This window comes from Aquarana catesbeiana, linkage group LG02 (assembly GCF_042186555.1).
Source record: "Aquarana catesbeiana isolate 2022-GZ linkage group LG02, ASM4218655v1, whole genome shotgun sequence".
NCBI classification, from domain to species: Eukaryota; Metazoa; Chordata; class Amphibia; order Anura; family Ranidae; genus Aquarana; species Aquarana catesbeiana.
In genome coordinates, this window is record NC_133325.1 from 5,800,868 (window position 1) to 5,820,955 (window position 20,088).

General features: G+C 43.5%; 2 protein-coding genes across 3 annotated transcripts in view; one reads left to right on the forward strand and one right to left on the reverse strand.

The window, feature by feature from the left end:
- LOC141126606 (uncharacterized) overlaps window positions 1–20,088 on the forward strand; it is a 757,790-nt gene that overhangs the window by 324,856 nt on the left and 412,846 nt on the right.
- LOC141126583 (uncharacterized) overlaps window positions 1–20,088 on the reverse strand; it is a 137,556-nt gene that overhangs the window by 66,491 nt on the left and 50,977 nt on the right. The window contains exons 3-4 of one of the 2 annotated variants that reach the window (XM_073612503.1): window positions 17,654–17,896; window positions 16,843–17,569 (exon numbers count right to left, since the gene is read on the reverse strand). In XM_073612503.1, coding sequence (XP_073468604.1) covers window positions 16,843–17,569; window positions 17,654–17,896 — 970 coding nt within the window. Of the gene's footprint in view, window positions 1–353; window positions 490–16,842; window positions 17,570–17,653; window positions 17,897–20,088 lie in introns of those variants that run through there. The other variant, XM_073612502.1, reaches the window with a different exon arrangement.

The following is a 20,088-nucleotide window of genomic DNA, read 5'->3' on the forward strand; positions in this document are numbered from 1 at the left end:
CACTTTGCACTACAAGTTCAGTCACTGTAAATGTAAGGGGTAGATCTGAAATGAGGGGAAGCTCTGCTGATTTAATCATCCAATCATGTGCAAGCTAAAATGTTGTTTTTTATTTTCCTTGCATGTCCCCCTCGGATTTACAGAGATTGCACTTCCAAGTGCACTTGTAGTGCAAAGTGGATTTGCCTTTTATAAATAACCCCCAAAGTGTAAAAGTACAATCCACATCCATATATACAGTATATATACCCAGATGATTCATCACAAGGGGGAAGAGTCGATCACAGATGATTGATATGTCTATAGCAGGGACAGGAGCCCTGTACTATGAATAGGACATCCACATGACTTACCTGTGTGGTCTGACGTGGGGAAAATCCAATGCTGGTGGCCGATGTGTTTAAGATGAAGACTGAGAAGCTGTTCAACCTCCTGGAACCAGCTCTAAAATGGCCGAAAACAGGAAAAAACAAAAATAAGGGTGTAGCCCATTTGTTACGTACTCAGTCTGATATTTCCTGTGTTTGCCTCAGAAGGAGGATCACTAAACTAACGGGACTGATTAATACAGAGGGTGCAGTATGGAGAGTGGACACTAGGTGGTGCTGCTCTACATATCTGAAAAAAACAACATATCAACAAAAAAAAAAAAAAGCAGGAAAACAAAAAAGGCAAATAAGAAAAAAGAAGTGTGAAAAGTCCACAGAAAAAGTACAAAGCACATTCCCAGCTGGGAATCCATGCTGTCCATGCTTAGCTGTTGAGGGAACAACCAAAACAGAAATATTATGGTGACAAAATAGTAAAACTAAAAACAATATAATAAAATGATTTAATAACAAAATAAATGAGAAAAATACCTGGACTGTGACCAGAGGCAGCCGGTGGAAATGGCAAAAATTGGCATTGATAAGCACTGTATGCGACCAGTACATTGCCACTAGGGAAGTGAGACTACATAACACATAACTGACATAGCTGAGATCACTGGATGAGACTGGCTCCTTTCCATAGATCTGATGGATACGTACTTCCACATACCTATAGCCCAACACTTTCAAATGTTTTTGGAGTTTGCGGTAGGTCAACTCCATTATTAATTCATCTGCCTGCCGTTCAGACTAACAATTTTGCCCAGGGACTTTTCCAGGTAGTGTTGGCACTAATCACCGAGTTAAGGAAACATGGACTTCATATACACAAAGTTTGGACAATATCCTGTTGCTGCATCAGGACAGAATTCGGCTTGTGAATCCTCAGGAGTTAGTGGTGGCGACTCTGCCAAAGTTTAGAGGACTCATAAACTAGGAGAAGAGTCAATTGGAGCCGGTCTAGGCACTAAATCTACCTGGATGCAAAGCTGGATATGCAGAAGAACACAATATCTCTGCCATCAACAAAAATTCCCTCCATCCTGGTTTATGTAGAGGAAGTACAATTAGCCAATCACATTCCAGCCAGAAGGTGCCTGCAGCTGCTGGGAACCATGACTTTGATAATAAATATGGTAAACTGGGCCGATTTGCACTTTTGCTCATTTCAGAAGAACTTACTATATCAGTGGGACTCCCAGAGACTCCGAAGATTTTGACAACTGCAGGGATGAGGGTTTTATGTGGTGGTTGGAGACCAGAAATCTCCTACAATGTAACTTTCTTCTCTGGTAATCTGGTTGTAGCGACCTTGGACACCAGCAAGACAGGCTGGGATGCCATCTTCCAGTGGGCTCATTCAAAGAAATGAACTTCCTCCAAAAACTGGAGGGTGGGCAGAACATCAGGCCTTGCATTCAGTCCTATGATAAGGGGAGGATCAGTGCTCCTAAGGATGGACAATGTCATGGCAGTGGCCTTCACCAAGAATCAGGGGGACACGCAGAGTCTTTCTTGAGGGAAATGGAGCCCATAGTGAATTAGGCCCAGGAGAACCTTCTCCTCCTGTCAGTGGAATATGTGCTGGGCCAGGTCAACCTCCAGGTGGACTATCTACAAGGTAATCGATAGACAACAAAGAGTGATCACTACTCAACAGTTGGTGGATTTGTCCTTTTGCCCAGAGGTGGACCTTTTTGCATCTCCGGACAATTAAAATATTATCAAAATGTTGTTAGATACATCATCACCAAGCTGCCTTAGTGGACACTCTGAGCTTGAAGTGGACCTTCCAGACAGCTTACGCTTTTCCCTAAGTACCTCTCATCTTGCCCTTTCTGACCAGGGTGATGCAGGGAAATGTTAAGATACTAGCGGTTGTGCTGGACCAGCTCAAGCACCCCTGGTATCTGTTCCTACTGCGTCTGAGCATACAGCCGCCTCTACTCTTACCCACGAGGCCAGATCTTATGTCACAGGGTACTGTTCTCCATCCAGCTCCAGAAAAGCTCCAGTTAGAGGCCTAGATTTTGAGAGGTGGAGATTTGCAGAATTAGGTTGCTCTTTGAGAGTGGTAGATACTCTCATGGGAGCACAGAAGAGCATCATGAACAAAGTAGTCTACAAGGTCTGGCTAAAATTGCAAGAATATGTTACTTCAGAGAATTATTTTTCCAGGGAAGTCTTGAGTCTGTTATGTCCTTGATTTTCTTCAAAGAGGTCTCGACATGGAGACATTTTATTCATCCTCACCTGGTTGTCGACTTCATCTACATGGAAGGTCTTGACATGGGCCAGTGCGTAAGCATGCTCAAAGGCAACAACTCCACCATCTCAGCCTTTGCCAGGACTCAGTTGGCCTTTGATAAACTGATTCTTCAGTTCTTTAAGTCTGTAATACTAAGGCCTCCCAGAACCCCCATGTTTCCTACATGGGACCTCACAACAGTACTCAACTATGTGTCTGTTTCCAACTTCATGAGAGAGGTATCGCTATGGGACTTGAAGTTAAAGGCAACTTTCCTGGTAGTGTTAGCCTTAGCCAGGATTGTTTCTGAGTTGATGGCTCTAGGGTGTAAAGAACCCTGTACATCCTATCTGGTGGGCAGTTGTTCTGCTCCCAATGCTGGACTTTATTCCCAAAGTGGTCTCAAAAATCCATTCCAAGTCAAGAAATCATGTTGCCTACTTTTCTTCTGGAAGATGAATGCAAAGTTAGTTCTTTGGATGCAGGGGGAGGGCTGAAGACTTTAATTGATGCTGCCTCTGACTTAAGGTCATCAGATTGCTTGTTTGCGATTCCCAGAGGTTCACTCAAGGGGGCCAGAACTTCCAGTAGATTGATTGCTTCTTGGCTTGTGAAAGTGATCTCTTTGGTAATTTAGGATAGGGGGTTGGCTCTTCCAGAGGGAATAACAGCGCACTCCACAAGAAGCCTTTCAACCTCCTGGGCAGCTGCTTGTAGAGTCTCACCGGAGTCAATTTGTCAAGAAAATGAAAAATGTAATATTAAATAAATACTTACCACAATTTTCCTTTCCTGATGAGCTCTGTGTGGCACTACAAACTCCTACCCAGGTGTGGAAATCTAGCTATGAAACACCGACCTGGGGGAGGAAGTCAAATTTATGAGTTAGGTATTGACAGGTGGGGGTATGGGCTGGGCATACCCAGTGGTAGGTTGACAGGGAGCTCCACAGGTAAGAACATTTGTTGTAAGTATTTGATATTCAATATTCATTTTTCAGGTATTAATAATGCCAAATCACTGTAACCCAACACACAGTAGAGGCTTGATCTTGGTCTAAAATTGTACATTTTGCACAACTGTCACACATCTGTGGAGAAATTGGGCCTTGGGTGTTGGTGATGTCCAAACACTGTAACCCAACACAATTCTACCTCTAGAGCACAGGATGGACCCTTGTAAAAAATCAACTTCTTGCGCATGCAGAAGATGGAGCGTGTGATGTCATGTGCCTCGTCTCACTCATGCTTCGTACAACATTCCTTTCATCTCCTGCAAGATCTCCGGGAGAACGTTTTCCCCAAGAAATGAGTGTCATGGTGTCCAGCACATGTAGAAGATGAAGTGTATGAGGTGATCCCCGATGTGTGCAATATGAGAGACAAAAATTCCCCATCCTGCTCCTCCCAATCTTCTCCTCACTGCGCTCAATAATCAATGTTGATTTCACCTCCGCTAACCAGAAGAACATCCAACAAACCTTCAAATGATGAAAATGTAATGATAATAGTGTCATTCCAGAGAATGGGGGGAGCGGGTCCACTTTGTGAATCCCCCCTCCCCCTCCCCCGCACTGTTTGTAGTCTGCATGGCCTGGGGATAGGGTTGCCACCTCATCCCTTTAAAAACAAACACATATGAATTACATTATACATTATACATGTGGCTGATTAATTAAACTCACTTGGTGCCTTATCTGCATTAATTTAGCCTCAGAACCTGAGTAATTCATATGTGTTCGGGTTTAAAGGGATGAGGTAGAAACCCTACCTGGGGATTCTGTGAGGAAGCTGGCTCACAATGTGATTGGAGTCTTCCCAGATCCATAGTGCAGACACAGAACGTCCCTCACACCTCTCAGCCAGGACAAGAAGCCTCCATCTTCCATCGGGAACACGGAGGAGAGACAGAGAAGTTCTCACACAGGTCAGAGCAGAATAAGCTTCATGTCTTTAGTCTTCACATTGCAGGCCTAGGACCTCCCACAAGGTGGAATGACACTTTAAGGAGAACTTTCCCCTGATTGTTGACACTTGTGAGCAGGAGGAAGAGAAGTCGAGAGTTGGGCGAGATTTCCCCTTTCATGTCCAGTCACCGTGCTGGGAAGAGTCAGAAGTCACCGACCATAGAAGACTCATCAGAGGAGCCAAGAGGGACCATCCGAGAGGACCCCAACCATAGAAGACTCATCAGAGGAGCTTCACATCAACCTCCAGACCAGGACACCATCAGCCAAGTATTCATCTCCCAATTCACTCCACTGACCCCTCTGTCCACCATTCCCCCCCCCCACGACCTCCCTGTCCAGCTCCTTGTTTCCCCTCACTGCCTCCCAGTTTATCCTCCCCCTGTCCCTCACTTTCTCCTATCCACCCTCTGTTCCCCTCATTGCTCCCCTTCCCACCTCACTGCCCCTTTATAGCCTTCATTTTAAACTTCTGGTCCCCCAATTACCCTCCTGTCCCCCCACTGCCCCCGTCCAACCACTGAGCACCAGTGCCTCCTGTCTCTCTATTGAGCACCTCTGCCCCCCTCCTTGTTTTTGCCCCATTTTTCCTACTAAGCACTAAGGATGAGCTCAGGCGTGTTCGGAGCCGCACGTGGAGAGCCCGCCAGGAAGTCGGCACTGCGCTGCGCTAAACACAAGCAGTGAGACATTTCCTGATCTCTGCAGCTGCTGACTGGGAAAATGTCTCACTGCTTGTGTTTAGCGCAGCGTCGTGCGTACTTCCTGGCGGGATCTCCACGTGTGGCTACGAACACGCTTGAGCCCATCCTTCTAAGCACTAATCCCCAACACCCCCCCAGTGAACACCAATTTATTCAATCAACTTATCCCCCTGTCCCCGTCCCCTCACTGCCCCCATGCTGTGTGTCTGGTGTGGGGTGCACATGGATAGTGGGAAGAGGGAGTAACACAAGATTTCTAGCTTGTAGGGGAGCCTGAGGAACCCCAGAAGTGTGTGCTGATTACTAGACTGATCCCCAACCCTCATAGTGCACCAGATTGTATGTAAGATTTGTATCTGCCTGTGTGTGGTCAGCCAGTTAGATATGTGTGGAGTCTCCCTCTAGTGGTGGTCAGAGGTATTGCAGGCTGTGCCAAGTCTATCACAATAATCTCCCTCTCCTTCCCTCCTCCACCATACAAGATCCTCTCCTGGTTTTCTAGTTCCCGTGATCTTCCATCCTTGTCATGTGTGTGGCAGTGGTGGGATAATAGAGTGTGTGTGCTGTTATACAGCTGTTACCCCTGTCTGGGCTGGGAACTTGGGGTTCTCCTTACGGGGCATAAGAATGTGCTCCTCTACAAGGAAATCCTTCATACTGGAGGAGGATGTCTCTCGGAGGCTGGTCAGGAGGTGGTTTAGAATGTAATGCCCAACATAGACGGTCACAGGAAAATGCCTGGACAGCTTTTTCTTTTTTTTTTTTTCTTTTTTTGTTGCAATATTTTTTTATTGAGTATTTCAGATATGAACAGATTACAAATAAGATAAGACATTTCGATATACACAGTATACATCCGTATAAGAACTTTTGAGTGGTTAATAATAACAAATCATTAGCTAATCAGTAGAACGGGGCGAAAGCATGTGAAAATCAACAGGTCAAGGAAGCCTTACTTGTTGTTACTTGTTTGGCCATATAGACTAATGTTTGGCAAATATATTGCAATGAGACGCTCAAACGTATAGTTTCTGTGGACTGGTCTCGTACCATCTGATTGAGGTTTATAGAGGTGTTGTTTTTCCAGTTGCGAAGTATCAGTATGCTTGTCTCCAGTAGGATGTTGGTAATGACTGGTTTGAAGTTGGGTGGGAATTTCTCTATGCCCAAGTGAAGGATTGCCAAAGCTGGGTCAGGAGGGGTTAAAATTCCTGTTAGGGAGGAGATAAGCTGGAATATTCGGTTCCATAGGCTTTTTTATATTTGGGCATTGCCAGAACATATGTAATAGGTTTCCTATTTGCCTGCAGTCCCTCCAACATTGTGGCGATGTTTCTGGGAAATAGCTTGCTATTCTATATGGGGTGTAGTGCCATCCGTTTGCCATTTTAATCATCATTTCCTGATGCTTAACACAATGTGAAGCTTTGTGTGTTTCCCTGCAGTGTGTTGCCATTGTTCATCTGAGAAGGTGATGCCCAAGTCTGTCTCCCATTTCCCCATTGCTGTGGTTTTCTTAAATGCTAGTTTGTAACAGATGAGGTTGTAAAATAATGATATTCCTTTTAGGTTTTGTTTGGGTGTTAAGTAAAATTGCCATACTTTGGGCAGAATTTTTATCTTTGGACTTGGATGCGATTTGAGGAAATGTGTTATTCGTAAACATGAGAACAGCTTATTGTTCAGCAATTGGTACAGTATCATAATTTGTTTTGTGGATTTGTGCTGGGGTCCATTATAGAGGTCTGATATGTGTGCGATGCCATGGTCTACCAGATCCTTAACTGATAGCATTGGAATTTTTGTTTCTAGGTGGTTCAGTGTTAGCTTGTAATCTATTTCCTGTGTATCAGTGTGATTTTGGTTTAGGAGTAATCTCCATGCCATCAGTGAAATCTGCATAGGAGGGAAAGATATTTCATGTCCCATGGCATACAGATTTCACCCATAAGTAGTGATGTTAGGTCTTTCGTTGGGGATTTTGTCTTTTCTATGTCTACCCATAGTGGTGTATTGCTCTCGTATAACCAGTATTTGATATGGTCTAGTCTAACTGCCCATAGGTAGTCATAGAGGTCCACTAGTCCTGCCCCTCTTACTTTCCTGTGGGAGGTGAGGTTATCGCGAGAGCATCTCGCTTTTTTTGCCACCCCAAATGTATTTCCAGCTCAGATTTGGTTTTTGAGGTAATGGTGCACTATATGAATTGGCAGGGTGCGGAATATATATATATATATATATATATATATATATATATATATATATAAGATTTGTGGTAAGATCAACATTTTGTAGGCTGTTATTTTGCCTAGCCAGGATATTTCCTTTTTCGACATATCTTTTAGTTGGGTTTCCAGTTTGGTAATTAGCGGAATTATATTAGCTTTAACTAGTGCAGAAGTTGTATTAGTGTAATACCTCTCTTACTCCACATATATGGAAATTGTTTTTGTAGTATATTCCGTATGGAAGGCGGTCCTCCTACAACTAAAATTAGAGATTTAGTGAAGTTAACTTTGTAATAAGAGATATCGCCAAAATCGGTTAGGATTTTGTGGGCCTGTTTTAGGGATGTAAGCAGGTTGGTCAAGAGCAGGATTACATTGTCCGCAAATAAGTTTATGGTATGCATGCTAGAGCCAAACTGGAAACCTGTAATCAAGGGGTGTGTCCTAACTGCTTTGGCTAGTGGTTCTATCATTAGATTAAAGATGGTCAGTGTCTGGTCCTGTTTGATATGTTGAAGGGTGTGGATAGGAAGCCAGATGAGTATACCTGTGCAGATGGGCATGAGTATAGAGCTAAAGTAGATGTTAGTATGGAACCCTTAAAACCAAACTTGGATAATACCATTTCCATGTAGGTCCAGCCAACCAAAAGTACCTTGCTATACAGTGGGTAAGCAGCAGGTATAATCTCAGTATACACAGTGGGTAAGTAGGGGGTACAAAATCAGTATACACAGTGGGTAAGTAGGGGGTACAATATCAGTATACACAGTGGCTAAGTAGGGGGTACAATATCAGTATACACAGTGGCTAAGTAGCGGGGGTACAATCCCAGTACACACAGTAGGTAAGTAGCGGGTACAATTGCAGTACACACAGTGGGTCGGTAGGAGGTACAATCTCAGTATACACAGTGGGTAAGCAGCGGGTACAATCCCAGTACACACAGTGGGTAAGTAGCAGATACAATCCCAGTATACATAGTGGGTCAGCAGCGGGTACAATCTCAGTATACAAAGCGAATAAGTAGCGGGTACAATGCCAGTATAGACAGTGGGTAAGCAGCAGGTACAATCCCAGGGCGGCACAGTGGTGTAGTGGTAGCACTCTCGCCTAGCAGTAAGAAGGGTCGCTGGTTCGAATCCCAACCACGACACTACCTGCCTGGAGTTTGCATGTTCTCCCTGTGCCTGCGTGGGTTTCCTCCGGGTACTCCGGTTTCCTCCCACACTCCAAAGACATGCTGGGAGGTTAATTGGATCCTGTCTAAATTGTCCCTAGTATGTATGAATGTGAGTTAGGGACCTTAGATTGTAAGCTCCTTGAGGGTAGGGACTGATGTGAATGTACAATGTATATGTAAAGCGCTGCGTAAATTGACGGCACTATATAAGTACCTGAAATAAATAAATAAAAAATAAAATATACACAGTGGGTAAAATCTCAGTATACATTAGACCCGCTGCTTACCCACTATGTATACTGGGATTGTATTTGCTATTTACCCATTGTGTATACTGAGATTGTACCCACTGCTTACCCACTATCTCAGTATACACAATGGGTAAGTAGCAGGTACAATTCCAGTATACACAGTGGGTATGTAGCGGGTACAATCTCAGTATACATAGTGGGTAAGCAGCGGTTAAATCTCAGTATACATAGTGGGTAAGCAGCAGGTACAATCCCAGTATACACCGTGGGTAAGCAGCGGGTATTTGATAAGAAGATAGAGTGGTGCATGGCTCCATTCTCTAGTCAGACTTCTTCAAAGGGAGTCAGTTCTCTCCGGAAGTTATGAGGTTTAGGTAAGGAATGCAGGAAGTGAAGGAGCCACTGTTTGCAAATAGAAACTGTGAGGCTCTAAAGATTGTAGAAAAATTGATCCGCACTCTGGTTGTTGCTCTTAAAATTTCTTCATATTATTGAATAGCCACAGTGAACAAACACAGATTAAGTCAGTTGACACGTTTCAGCCTATAAGGCCTTAGTCATAACTTTAGCAACTGCGGATCAAGTACCTGGGAGCTCTTCTATTTATGTGGTGTATGGATAGTAGCACTGACTTTTCTGTTTATACTCTAGGCTCTAAAGATTCTCTGATCAATCCAGGCATGAAAGATTGGGTCAGAATGGCCTGTGAGGGATACATGGGCAGTGGTGGCTGGTGTTCAATATTTTGGGGGGGCAGCAAACAAACCTGCCCCCCTCACTTGCACTACCACAATCGACTGCCGCCCCCCCACCGCGGGAGATGGATGGGAAGGTGGCAATAAGTGGCCTAACCTTAGACTGTTCCTCGCTCCAGCTTGTCATGGGAAGTGCCGGCCCATTGCTTCTCCTCCCGGTTGAACAGGAAGTGGGTCCTGAGACCCAATTTGCCGGGAGTCCTAAGACACCTGGCCAATGGGTTCTCAGGACCCACTTCCTGATTTGGCTGGGAGGAGAAGAAGGAAGACATTAGCGAATAATAATTTGCTAATGTCACACAACTGGGCGGGCACAGCCCAATTTGAGCAGGTTTCTGGGTATTTGTGTTCCAGACCAAGAAAGCTCTGACAGCAGAACATATGTGTAGCAGGCTAATAGAAAAATGGGTCCGGTAATCCCACCCCCCCCCCCCTCTCCTTCTGTCTAATCAGAACATCTTGGGTGATTCGGGGCACATTTCCACGCCAAACTAAATTTGATGATCTCTGATCTTAGGGCACAAAAGAAAGCCCTTGGTACATTTGCTGGTGAGTATAGGAGCTGAGGCATTGCATTAATTTTTAGGATATTAGACCTCCAAAACTAGGAGAACGCATTGTTAGTCCAAGAATCCAGGTCAGTCATAGAGAGTGTAATAATGGGAGGCAATTAATCTTAAATATCAGAGAGGGGTCAGCAGGAATGTGCGTACCCAGGTATCTGATAGACTGCAATGCCCAATGGAATGGGAAGCTAGGCCTAAGAGACTTCAAGGTATGCTCATCCAGACACACACTTATGGCCATTGATTTTTTTTTTATGGTTCATCTTAAAATTTGTCAGAGCCCCATATGTGTGAAGTTCCTGAGGAAGAGTTGGAAGGGAGATTATCGGATTAGTAATGTAGAAAAGAAGGTTGTCAGCATAGGCTGCAACCTTGTGGTGATAATCTTGGGCTGATAGGCCAGAGAAGACTGAGTTTGTTCATATATAATGTAGGAGAGGTGCTTGGGTCACAAAAAGTAAGGGTGAAAGGGGGCACCCTTGCCTTGTTCCATTATGAATGTCAAATGGGGCAGAGACACTGCTGTTGATCCTGAGGGTGTGGAATATAAAGCCTTAATCAATATGAGCATAGAGTCCAGCGCTCCAATGTGAAAAGCACGAAAGTCCAATCAACCCTATCAAAAGGCTTTATCTGCATCAGTAGACAACAGAAGCATAGGAGTGGATGAGTTTCTAGCCTTGGAGAGGAGGTTGATTGAATGGATAGTATTATCACATGCCTCTCTAGTGCAGTTAAAACCAGTTAGGGCTGGACAAACAATGTGTTGAAGGATTGGGACAAATCTATGTGCATTCATTTTGGAGAATATTATCAGATCGCAATTCACTAATGAAAGTGACCGATAACTGGCGCATTGTGAGGGGCTTTTGGCTTGGGAACGACTGATATCTGGGCCCACGATAGGTCTTTTGGAATAGGATAGCCCTCCAAAATGGTATTAAACACCTCTAAGAAATGGAGTAAACTGAGGAAAGAACATTTTATAACATAAGGCAGTGAGGCCAACTGGACCAGGAGCTTTTCCAATTAGAGTTGTGGATACTGCATGAAGATGTTCATCCACTGTGATCGGCTTGGCCAAAGATTCTTTTTCATCTACCATCAAAGTGAGCATCTTTACTGAAGGTAAGTAGGCTTTTATGTCAGCAAACCTGTGTTCCAACTAAGCACCTTCAAGGGGCATGTTTAAATTGTCTGAATGTGGCTGCTATGCATGAGCTAGCGCTTTATTGCCTTTACTACCCTGTTTCCCCAAAAATAAGACCTAGCGTGATTGTCGGTGATGGCTGCAATATAAAACCTACCCCCCAAATAAGTCCTAGTTAAAGTCCTTGTAGGTCTTCTTTTCAGGGTAGGGCTTATTTTCGAGGAAACAGGGTAGGGCTTATTTGGGGGGGTAGAGCTTACATTGCAGCCATCACCGACAATCACGCTAGGTCTTATTTTCGGGGAAACAGGGTACCATATTCATGAAAAAAAACAGCTGTTGTGTAGCAACTAGGGATGAGCTGAACACCCCCTGGTTCGGTTCGCATCCAGAACATGCGAACAGGCAAAAAATGTGTTCAAACACGTGAACACCGTTAAAGTCTATGGGACATGAACATGAATAATCAAAAGTGCTCATTTTAAAGGCTTATATGCAAGTTAGTGTCATAAAAAGTGTTTGGGGACCCAGGTCCTGCCCCAGGGGACATGTTAAGGGGGCTTCCAGATTACGATAAGCCCCCTGCCCGCAGACCCCCACAACCAACATGCAAGGGTTGTGGGGATTATGCCCTTCTCCCCATAAACATGGGGAGAAGGTGGTTTGGGGGACTACCTCAAAAGCACCCTCCCAATGTTGAGGGCATGTTACATAGTTACATAGTAGGTGAGGTTGAAAAAAGACACAAGTCCAACCTATGTGTGTGATTATATGTCAGTATTACATTACATATCCCTGTATGTTGCGGTCATTCAGGTGATTATCTAATAGTTTCTTGAAGCTATCAATGCTCCCCGCTGAGACCACCGCCTGTGGAAGGGAATTCCACATCCTGGCCGCTCTTACAGTAAAGAACCCTCTACGTAGTTTAAGGTTAAACCTCTTTTCTTCTAATTGTAATGAGTGGCCACGAGTCTTATTAAACTCTCTTCTGCGAAAAAAGTTTTATCCCTATTGTGGGGTCACCAGTACAGTATTTGTAAATTGAAATCATATCCCCTCTCAAGCGTCTCTTCTCCAGAGAGAATAAGTTCAGAGCTCACAACCTTTCCTCATAACTAAGATCCTCCAGACCCTTTATTAGCTTTGTTGCCCTTCTTTGTACTCGCTCCATTTCCAGTACGTCCCTCCTGAGGACTGGTGCCCAGAACTGGACAGCATTTTTTTTTTTTTTTAATTTTGGTTCGGGGTTCTCCTGTGGGGAAATTCCATGCCGTTTTTATCAATGAACTTTTATGTGTATTGCTGGACCGACGATTCATTATAGCCGGCACTAGCGATAGTAGTTTTACATTACTTTTTTTCCCTTAGAAATGTCATTTCGCTGTCAGACTGTTCTAAACACGGGAAACATGCGCCCCTTTACAGGCATACTATAGACACCCCCCAGGTAAAAAAATTGAAGGAATATTACACTTTTATTGTTTGACTTTAAGCATTATTAAAATCACTGCTCCCAAAAAAAAGGCCGAAAACTTTTTTTGCATTGATCTATGTCCCCTGGGGCAGGACCCAGGTCTCCAAACACTTTTTATGACAATACCATGAATATAAACCTTTAAAATTAGCACTTTTGATTTCTCCCATAGACTTTTAAAAGGGTGTTCCACGACTTTCAAATTCGCTGTTAGGCGAACAGCCAATGTTTGAGTCGAACTCGTGTTTGACCAGAACATAAAGCCCATCCCTAGTAGCAACAAATGTTTTGTCTTATAAAAGGGAAAGATTTTTAGAGTTGTTCTCTAGTCTCAGCTATTTCAGTGTCTAATGATGGGAAGAGGTAGCTTATGGTGCCATCCAAGACACAGAAATGTCATGATCAGGTCAGAGGTATTACATATCCTGTCCTTTTTAGGCCTACGTCCATGTTTAATTAGGACTCAAATGCAGTATTTGTGAGAGGCCCATAACATGAGGGGACTCACCAATGAGTCTTTTATTTAACTCAAAGAAGGTTTGTAGTTCCAACTGGTTGATCCTAAAATAACTTTTAATTTAAATTCCATGAAGTGGCTTTTGGGGGCAAACATTCTGGCTGTAACTCGAAATAAAAGCGTGAGCAGACAAAGCAATATATCCTATCCCAGCATCAGAAACTATGAGTCACGACACATATCTTGAATGGGAAAAGACTGATGCATGAGTATTGCAGGGGAATAGTATGAATAAGCTCTGTCTTGGGGGTGCATAATGCGTCAGACATCAAGTAATTGATGAGAATGGAGAAGGCAATCTGTTCCTGCCTGTTGATGACATTTGAACCTTACCCCCAGAGTCAAGGAACAAAATCTGGTTAGAGTTGGGGAAAAAAGAAATTTTGTCTCAAAATGTCACCCAGACACATAGACCATTTTTCTGGCAGGTTAGGGCCTTTAAAATTTCATGAGATTACTTTCAGTGTCCTGATTAGAGGTTGAGTATAGTGAGAAAGCAAAGAAAAAAAAATGGTAGGGAAGGGTATCTAGGACCCATGTCTCAGAAGAAACCAGAGGGAAAAAAGGAAAAGGGGAAATCTAATCTAAAACACAGTCGATAAGCAGATTGAGATATAAGAGCCTGTCCCCCCTTCCCCCAAACATTGCTAACAATAGAAAACAGAACCTGAGAGAGGTCAGTAAGACATAATAATACATTTGCAGAAATAAATCCATGAGACTGCTGCACATTGCATACTCAGCTTGACTCTCCCCATGTAAAAGTCATGTGCACTTGGACAGCCAGTATGGTACCTTGAGACCATGCTCTCTGAAGATACAGCATGGTGAATCAGCAGTGTCATAACTAAGCAGACAATGTGCATCTGTCTGTAATTTCAAAACCATCAAATAGATATAGAAAACTTCACACAGATCAGGCCAGGTGGGACAAAGCTCACCCAGGTCACATCTGGGCAATAAGCCCATAATTGTTATGTCTCAAGCCAATGATTAAGTATAATTGGCTGGCATTGTTCAACCCTGCTGATCAGGCCAACAAAGCTCCCACACCAGGAGGGAGAGATTTCCTTCCCCAAAGGATAGGAGAAATTACAGGGGAAGTAACTATTAAGGCACATATATTGTCCAGAACCATTCCTACTATCTTTGGCATAATGACAATCTAAAGTACGGAGCAATGTCCTGTAAAGGGAGTATTGCACATTGTGTTTAGAATTGTGTTGCATTTTGTAAAGCCAGCAAAGCAAGTACATGCTATAATGTGCAGTCTAACCTATAAACCAACTACACAGAGGGTGCATATCTTTGTTATTTCCAAGTGGGACACCCTGGAGATCAGGCACAAGTTCCCTGTTCACTCATCTCATCCCCTAAAGTACCCTCTCCAAGGTTTGTGAGTAGAGGAAATGATATCATGTGGTATGTGGTTATCTGCAACGTGTCCTCCCAGGTGTTCCAAAAATGGAAGGAAAGAAAAAAGGGGGGGCGATAAGGGGAGGGAATGGGGTGCTCTAGACCCCTGTGAAGGCACCCACCATCTATCCCCTCTGGAAGTGTTCCAGGGAAAATTAGCGACAGTAAGTCTCAAAAACTGAGTCAGGGACCACAATAACATGTCTATGATTTGTTACTGTTGGGCGTCACAGCTGAGTCTCCTGGATGGTGTCACTCTACTGTGGGGCCTGTCAGCAGGAATAGGGGGTACAGTGTTGGAGAAATCTAGCCAATTAGAAACCTGGAGTGGTTCTATACCCGTGAAATCAAATAAGGCATATAATCCTGATGGATGTTTTGGCGAGAAAGTGCAGTTACCATTACATAAAGAGGGTGAAATTAATTGCCTCATTTGTATTTCAGGCTATGGGAACAGAGCTTGTCCAGCAGAGGTCTAAGGGATCCTCTCATTTGCAGAGTTTTCTTGGAAACATCTGGGAGAAGATGAATTTGGGTCCCATCAAAGTCCAACGGTCCCTTATGTCAGGCTCTCTCTGTAGGATGCCTTCTTTCAGGGTATATGAATGCAGGCAGTATAATACATCTCGGGATGGTAATGGTCTTTGGACTCTGTCAATAGTAATTTCAGTCTGAGTTAGGCGCTCCAGATAGCCAATGAAGATGTCAGTGACTGTGGCCCACAGATCAGCTTGTGCAATGGCCTTTGGGATTCCCCAGAGCCGGATATTCTTGAGGTGGCTGTAGTTTTCTAGATCATCAATAAAAAAAGATGTAGTTATGGTATTTGTGAACTGAGAGCATCCTGTGAGATCTGGGCAGTGGTGGCAACCATTCTTATATCAGTATTGCCCTGTACTGCATCAGCCAGTTTACCATCTATCTCCTAACGGAGCGCATTCGGCGCAGTACAAATCCCATATCAAATCAAATCTCTGCCACTTCTTTATAGAGGAACAGCATGTCTTCCCTAAGGGCCATTTCAATCCTGTTCACTAGCATCTCATAGTCATCCTTCTAGTTCATAGTGGGCAGGAAACACCAGAGCACATTCCCCTGGAGTAGCTGAAGTCAGCCAACTGGCATCAGAGCAGGGCTGGGGAGGTGTACTCACTACAGTCTATAGCTGATTGAATGGATGAGGGGTCCCTGTGGTCTCGTTGAGTCAGTGCTGTAGTAGTTAGCGAGGGCCACCATGTCTGTGTCCTTCCCTTAGAGCATGGGAGCATATTATTGCCACATAGCTGGTATCTGGAGACAATGTAAAGGAGCGTGGAGGCAGGTCACTGATTGGGAAGAGAAAAGGCAGGTTGTGATCCCAGTCAGGCTCTTCTGTCTGTAGGAGCACCAGGTACTGTGCTGGAGCGAAGGGGAGCATACAAGGTTTAACAGGATCGGCTGCCGGCACCACCTTGCCGGTTCAGGAGGAGAAGCAGTTGGCTGCAGCTGTTTCAAAAAGCAGTCCATGGCTGTGGAAGAGCAGTATTGCTGTGACTTCTCAGGCTTCCTCTTGTTGGTTGTCACTCCATGGAGATGGACAGGGGCCGGTAGGTGACTGCTGTATGTCTGTAAATGGTAGATAGCTCAGGAGCTCAGCCATGATGCTGCTTCCCTCCCCCATGCAAAGACCACACCCCATCCCTGCACATCTTAATCTAGTAGCAAAGTTTTAAAAAGCTTAAGCATAGCTGATGTTAAATCACTGACTGTTTCCGGGACACCCCAGAGCCTGAGGTTATCATGTCTGTTACAGTTGTCTAAATCTTCTAGTAAGTTTGCTTCTTAAAGTAGCATTATATTGTTTTCCTTCTGATTAGCTTGTTGATGTGGGGTGTGAAACTTCTGAGACACCCCAAACCCTTTCAGAGTTGCTTATCAGATACTGCCCTAATATACCTCTTCAGTGTTTCCTTCCTGTATCTAAAAATGAATATTGTGAATCCTCTGGTGCCTGATATAGGATTTCTTCACTGTAAAAGCTTTGTCACATTCAGAACACTGATATGACTTCTCTTCAATGTGAATCAGCTGGTGTTTAATAAGTCTAGTCTTCTGTGTAAAAGCTTTTCCACATTTAGAACACTGATATGGCTTCTCTCCAGTGTGGACCGCTTGGTGTTTAATAAGCTCTGCCTTCTGCATAAAAGCTTTGTCACATTCAGAACATGGATATGGTTTCTCTCCAGTGTGGCCCTTCTCATGTAGGATAAGCTGGTTCTTCTCCAAAAAAGCTTTGCCATATTCAGAACACTGATATGGTTTCTCTCCAGTGTGAATCCTCTGGTGTCTTAAAAGCCTTGACTTGACTGGAAAAGCTTTGCTACACTCAGAACACTGATATGGCTTCTCTCCAGTGTGAGTCTTTTGGTGTCCAATAAGATTTGTCTTCTGTGTAAAAGCTTTGTCACATTCAGAACACTGATAGGGCTTCTCTCCAGTGTGGCTCCTCTGGTGTGTGATAAGATTTATCTTCTTTGTAAAAACATTTCCACATTCAGAACACTGATATGGTTTTTCTCCGGTGTGAACCGTCTGGTGTCTTAAAAGCCTAAACTTGACTGCAAAAACTTTGTTACACTCAAAACATTGAAACGGCTTCTCTCCAGTGTGAATCCTCTGGTGTCTGGTAAGATGTGACTTCTGTTTATAAGCTTTATCACATTCAGAACATTGATATGGCTTCTCTCCAGTGTGAATCCTCTGGTGTGTGATAAGATTTGGCTTCTCTGTAAAAGCTTTGTCACATTCAGAACATGGATATGGCTGCTCTAGATTGTGAGACTTTTGGTGTCTGAGAAGGCTGGATTTCTCTGCAAAAGCTTTGGGACATTCAGGGCACAGATATGGCTTCTTTCCTGTGTGAACACTCTGGTGTTTTAAAAGCTGCGACTTGAGTGTAAACACTTTGCTACACTCAAAACACTGATATGGCTTCTCTCCAGTGTGTACTGTCTGATGTCTGATAAGATGTTGCTTCTTTGTAAAAGCTTTGCCACATTCAGAACACAGATATGACTTCTCTCCTTTGTAAACCTTCTGGCGTGTGATTTGATTTGCTTCCATTGCTAAACTTTCATCACGTTACAAGCAAGATATATCTTCTCTGTGACTTCTCTTGTGTCTACATGGGGTTGACTTTACTGTAAAACCATTGTGACTTCTGTCCTATTGTTCTCTCAGGCTGGATTATTGTTGAAGAGCAACCAAAACATTAATGCCATTTAGAACACTGATATGACTTGTCTCCAATGTAACTTAGCTGTGCTTATGAAGACCAACAATCACCCGTCAATCCACCTGTACAAAGACAAATAAAAAGAAAAGCCAAATTATATAAATATAGCTAAATTCAATTAAAGTTGATTCTTAGGTTTTAATGTAATGTAATGGACACCATATTGCTCTATTATAGTATAAGAGTGTATATTACAATTTTCTGCAGTTGAATATCATTCTTTGATCTCATTCAGAGCATTGTGCTGCATTTCTAGCACAGGGAAGGAAAAATTAGAAGCACTGTACTTAACCCTGTGAAACTGGCATGGCTACTCTTTGTTTTGAACTCAGACTCCTTGGCACAAGATGGGGTGAGTACGTAAAATATTTTAAAGTGTTATTAAACCCGAACATTTATAGCAGTTTACTTCAGTACTTGCCTTGTACCTTACTTTTCCGTCATCGTATTTAAAATCTTAGGTTAAATGTAGGCCTTGGAGGTTTAAACTCATAAAAGAAAAAAAAAAAAAGGTATGGGGTTACCTTCATCCTAATATTAGTAATCAAGAGAAGATTTAGGGGCATCCCTCATATGGCCACTACAAAGAAGCTGAATGGTCTATCTCACTACTCAAGGATTACAATCATGTTTTGTTAAAAAACATATACAATTTTATTATTCCACAATTAAATATATATAATGTTTGGGGGTTCCAAGTAATTTTCTGGTAAAAAATACAAATTTACAGTTATAAGCAAAAAGTGGTCTTAAAGTGGTTAAAGAGTTGGATATTGAAGCAATAGGACTTGTTAGTCAACTGGGCTTCATTCATGTACCAGGTCCTATCAGTGGATTGAGGTATTAAGGATGATATGACAGTGCACAGAGGTCAGACCGTGGGATAGGCTGTATATGAGATCTGAGCAGATTAGGGGGAAGATGCAAGCGGGAGATATGGTCTATCCTCAAAGGATTTATGGGAATAGGAGTAAAAGGTATATTTGCGCTTTAGTGGGTTGCATTCCCTCCAATTTTTTAAGCAGGGAAGCCTGTTGTAGCAAATTGCAGAAGGACAGGGAGGGTGTGTGCGCTTCAGGAAAATTAGGAGGATATTTAACTAGGGGAAGGTTGTAGCACCTGTTTGGAGTTACCACAAAGTATTAGAGCCCTCTTACAATGTGTCTGAACAACCTGAAGTAAATGGGAAAAGAAAGGATTGGGATTATTATTGGGTGCACAGTAAGAGACTGGGGTGGTGTCTGTATCCTGGAGTAGGCCAACTAGAATAAGATGGGGACCCACCAGATCATTGATTCCAGCAAGGGGAGGGTAAAGGGGATGGACTAATGAAAAGCCAATAAGACCCCACAGTGTTTTGTGTGTGCGGAGGCTAGTAATACCTACGGATAATAGTACCTGAAATAGCGGGGGGCCGAATGTGTGGCTAAATGGGTTTCCTGGAGAGCCACAATTCCTATTTTTTGGGATGTGAAGGACTGGAAGGCCTTGACCCTTTTAAGAGGGGAGTTGAAACCTTTGACATTTAACAATAAAATGTTTATGGGGCCATGGGTAGAGCAGATTATGGTATGTGGAGTCTGGATAGTCGGCAGGTGAGTGACCTCGAAGAAAAGAGAAGGGAGAGGAAAAAAGAATAGGAGAAGAAACGAAAGAGCATGTAATGTAGGGGCAGTACGTAGTGTGTGGGAGGTGAGTGGTCAGTTTAGGCACCTTGCTCAGTTTTCCAAAACTGCCACAATTTTTACACTAGGGACTTTACCCTTTCAAGGGCAGTGCCATTCCTCTGCACATGCGCGGTTCCACCTTTAGATGTGCACGCAATTATACCGGGAGTGGTCTTAAACTTAGACACTGGCCACTTAGGACACAATTAGAAAAGCTCTCTCCAAATACTAGAAGGGCAAGAGGTTTTTCCTCTTTCAGGAGTTAAAGGCTCCAGGTGGTGGGAAACTAGTAGGCCTCCCCTTCCAACAATCACC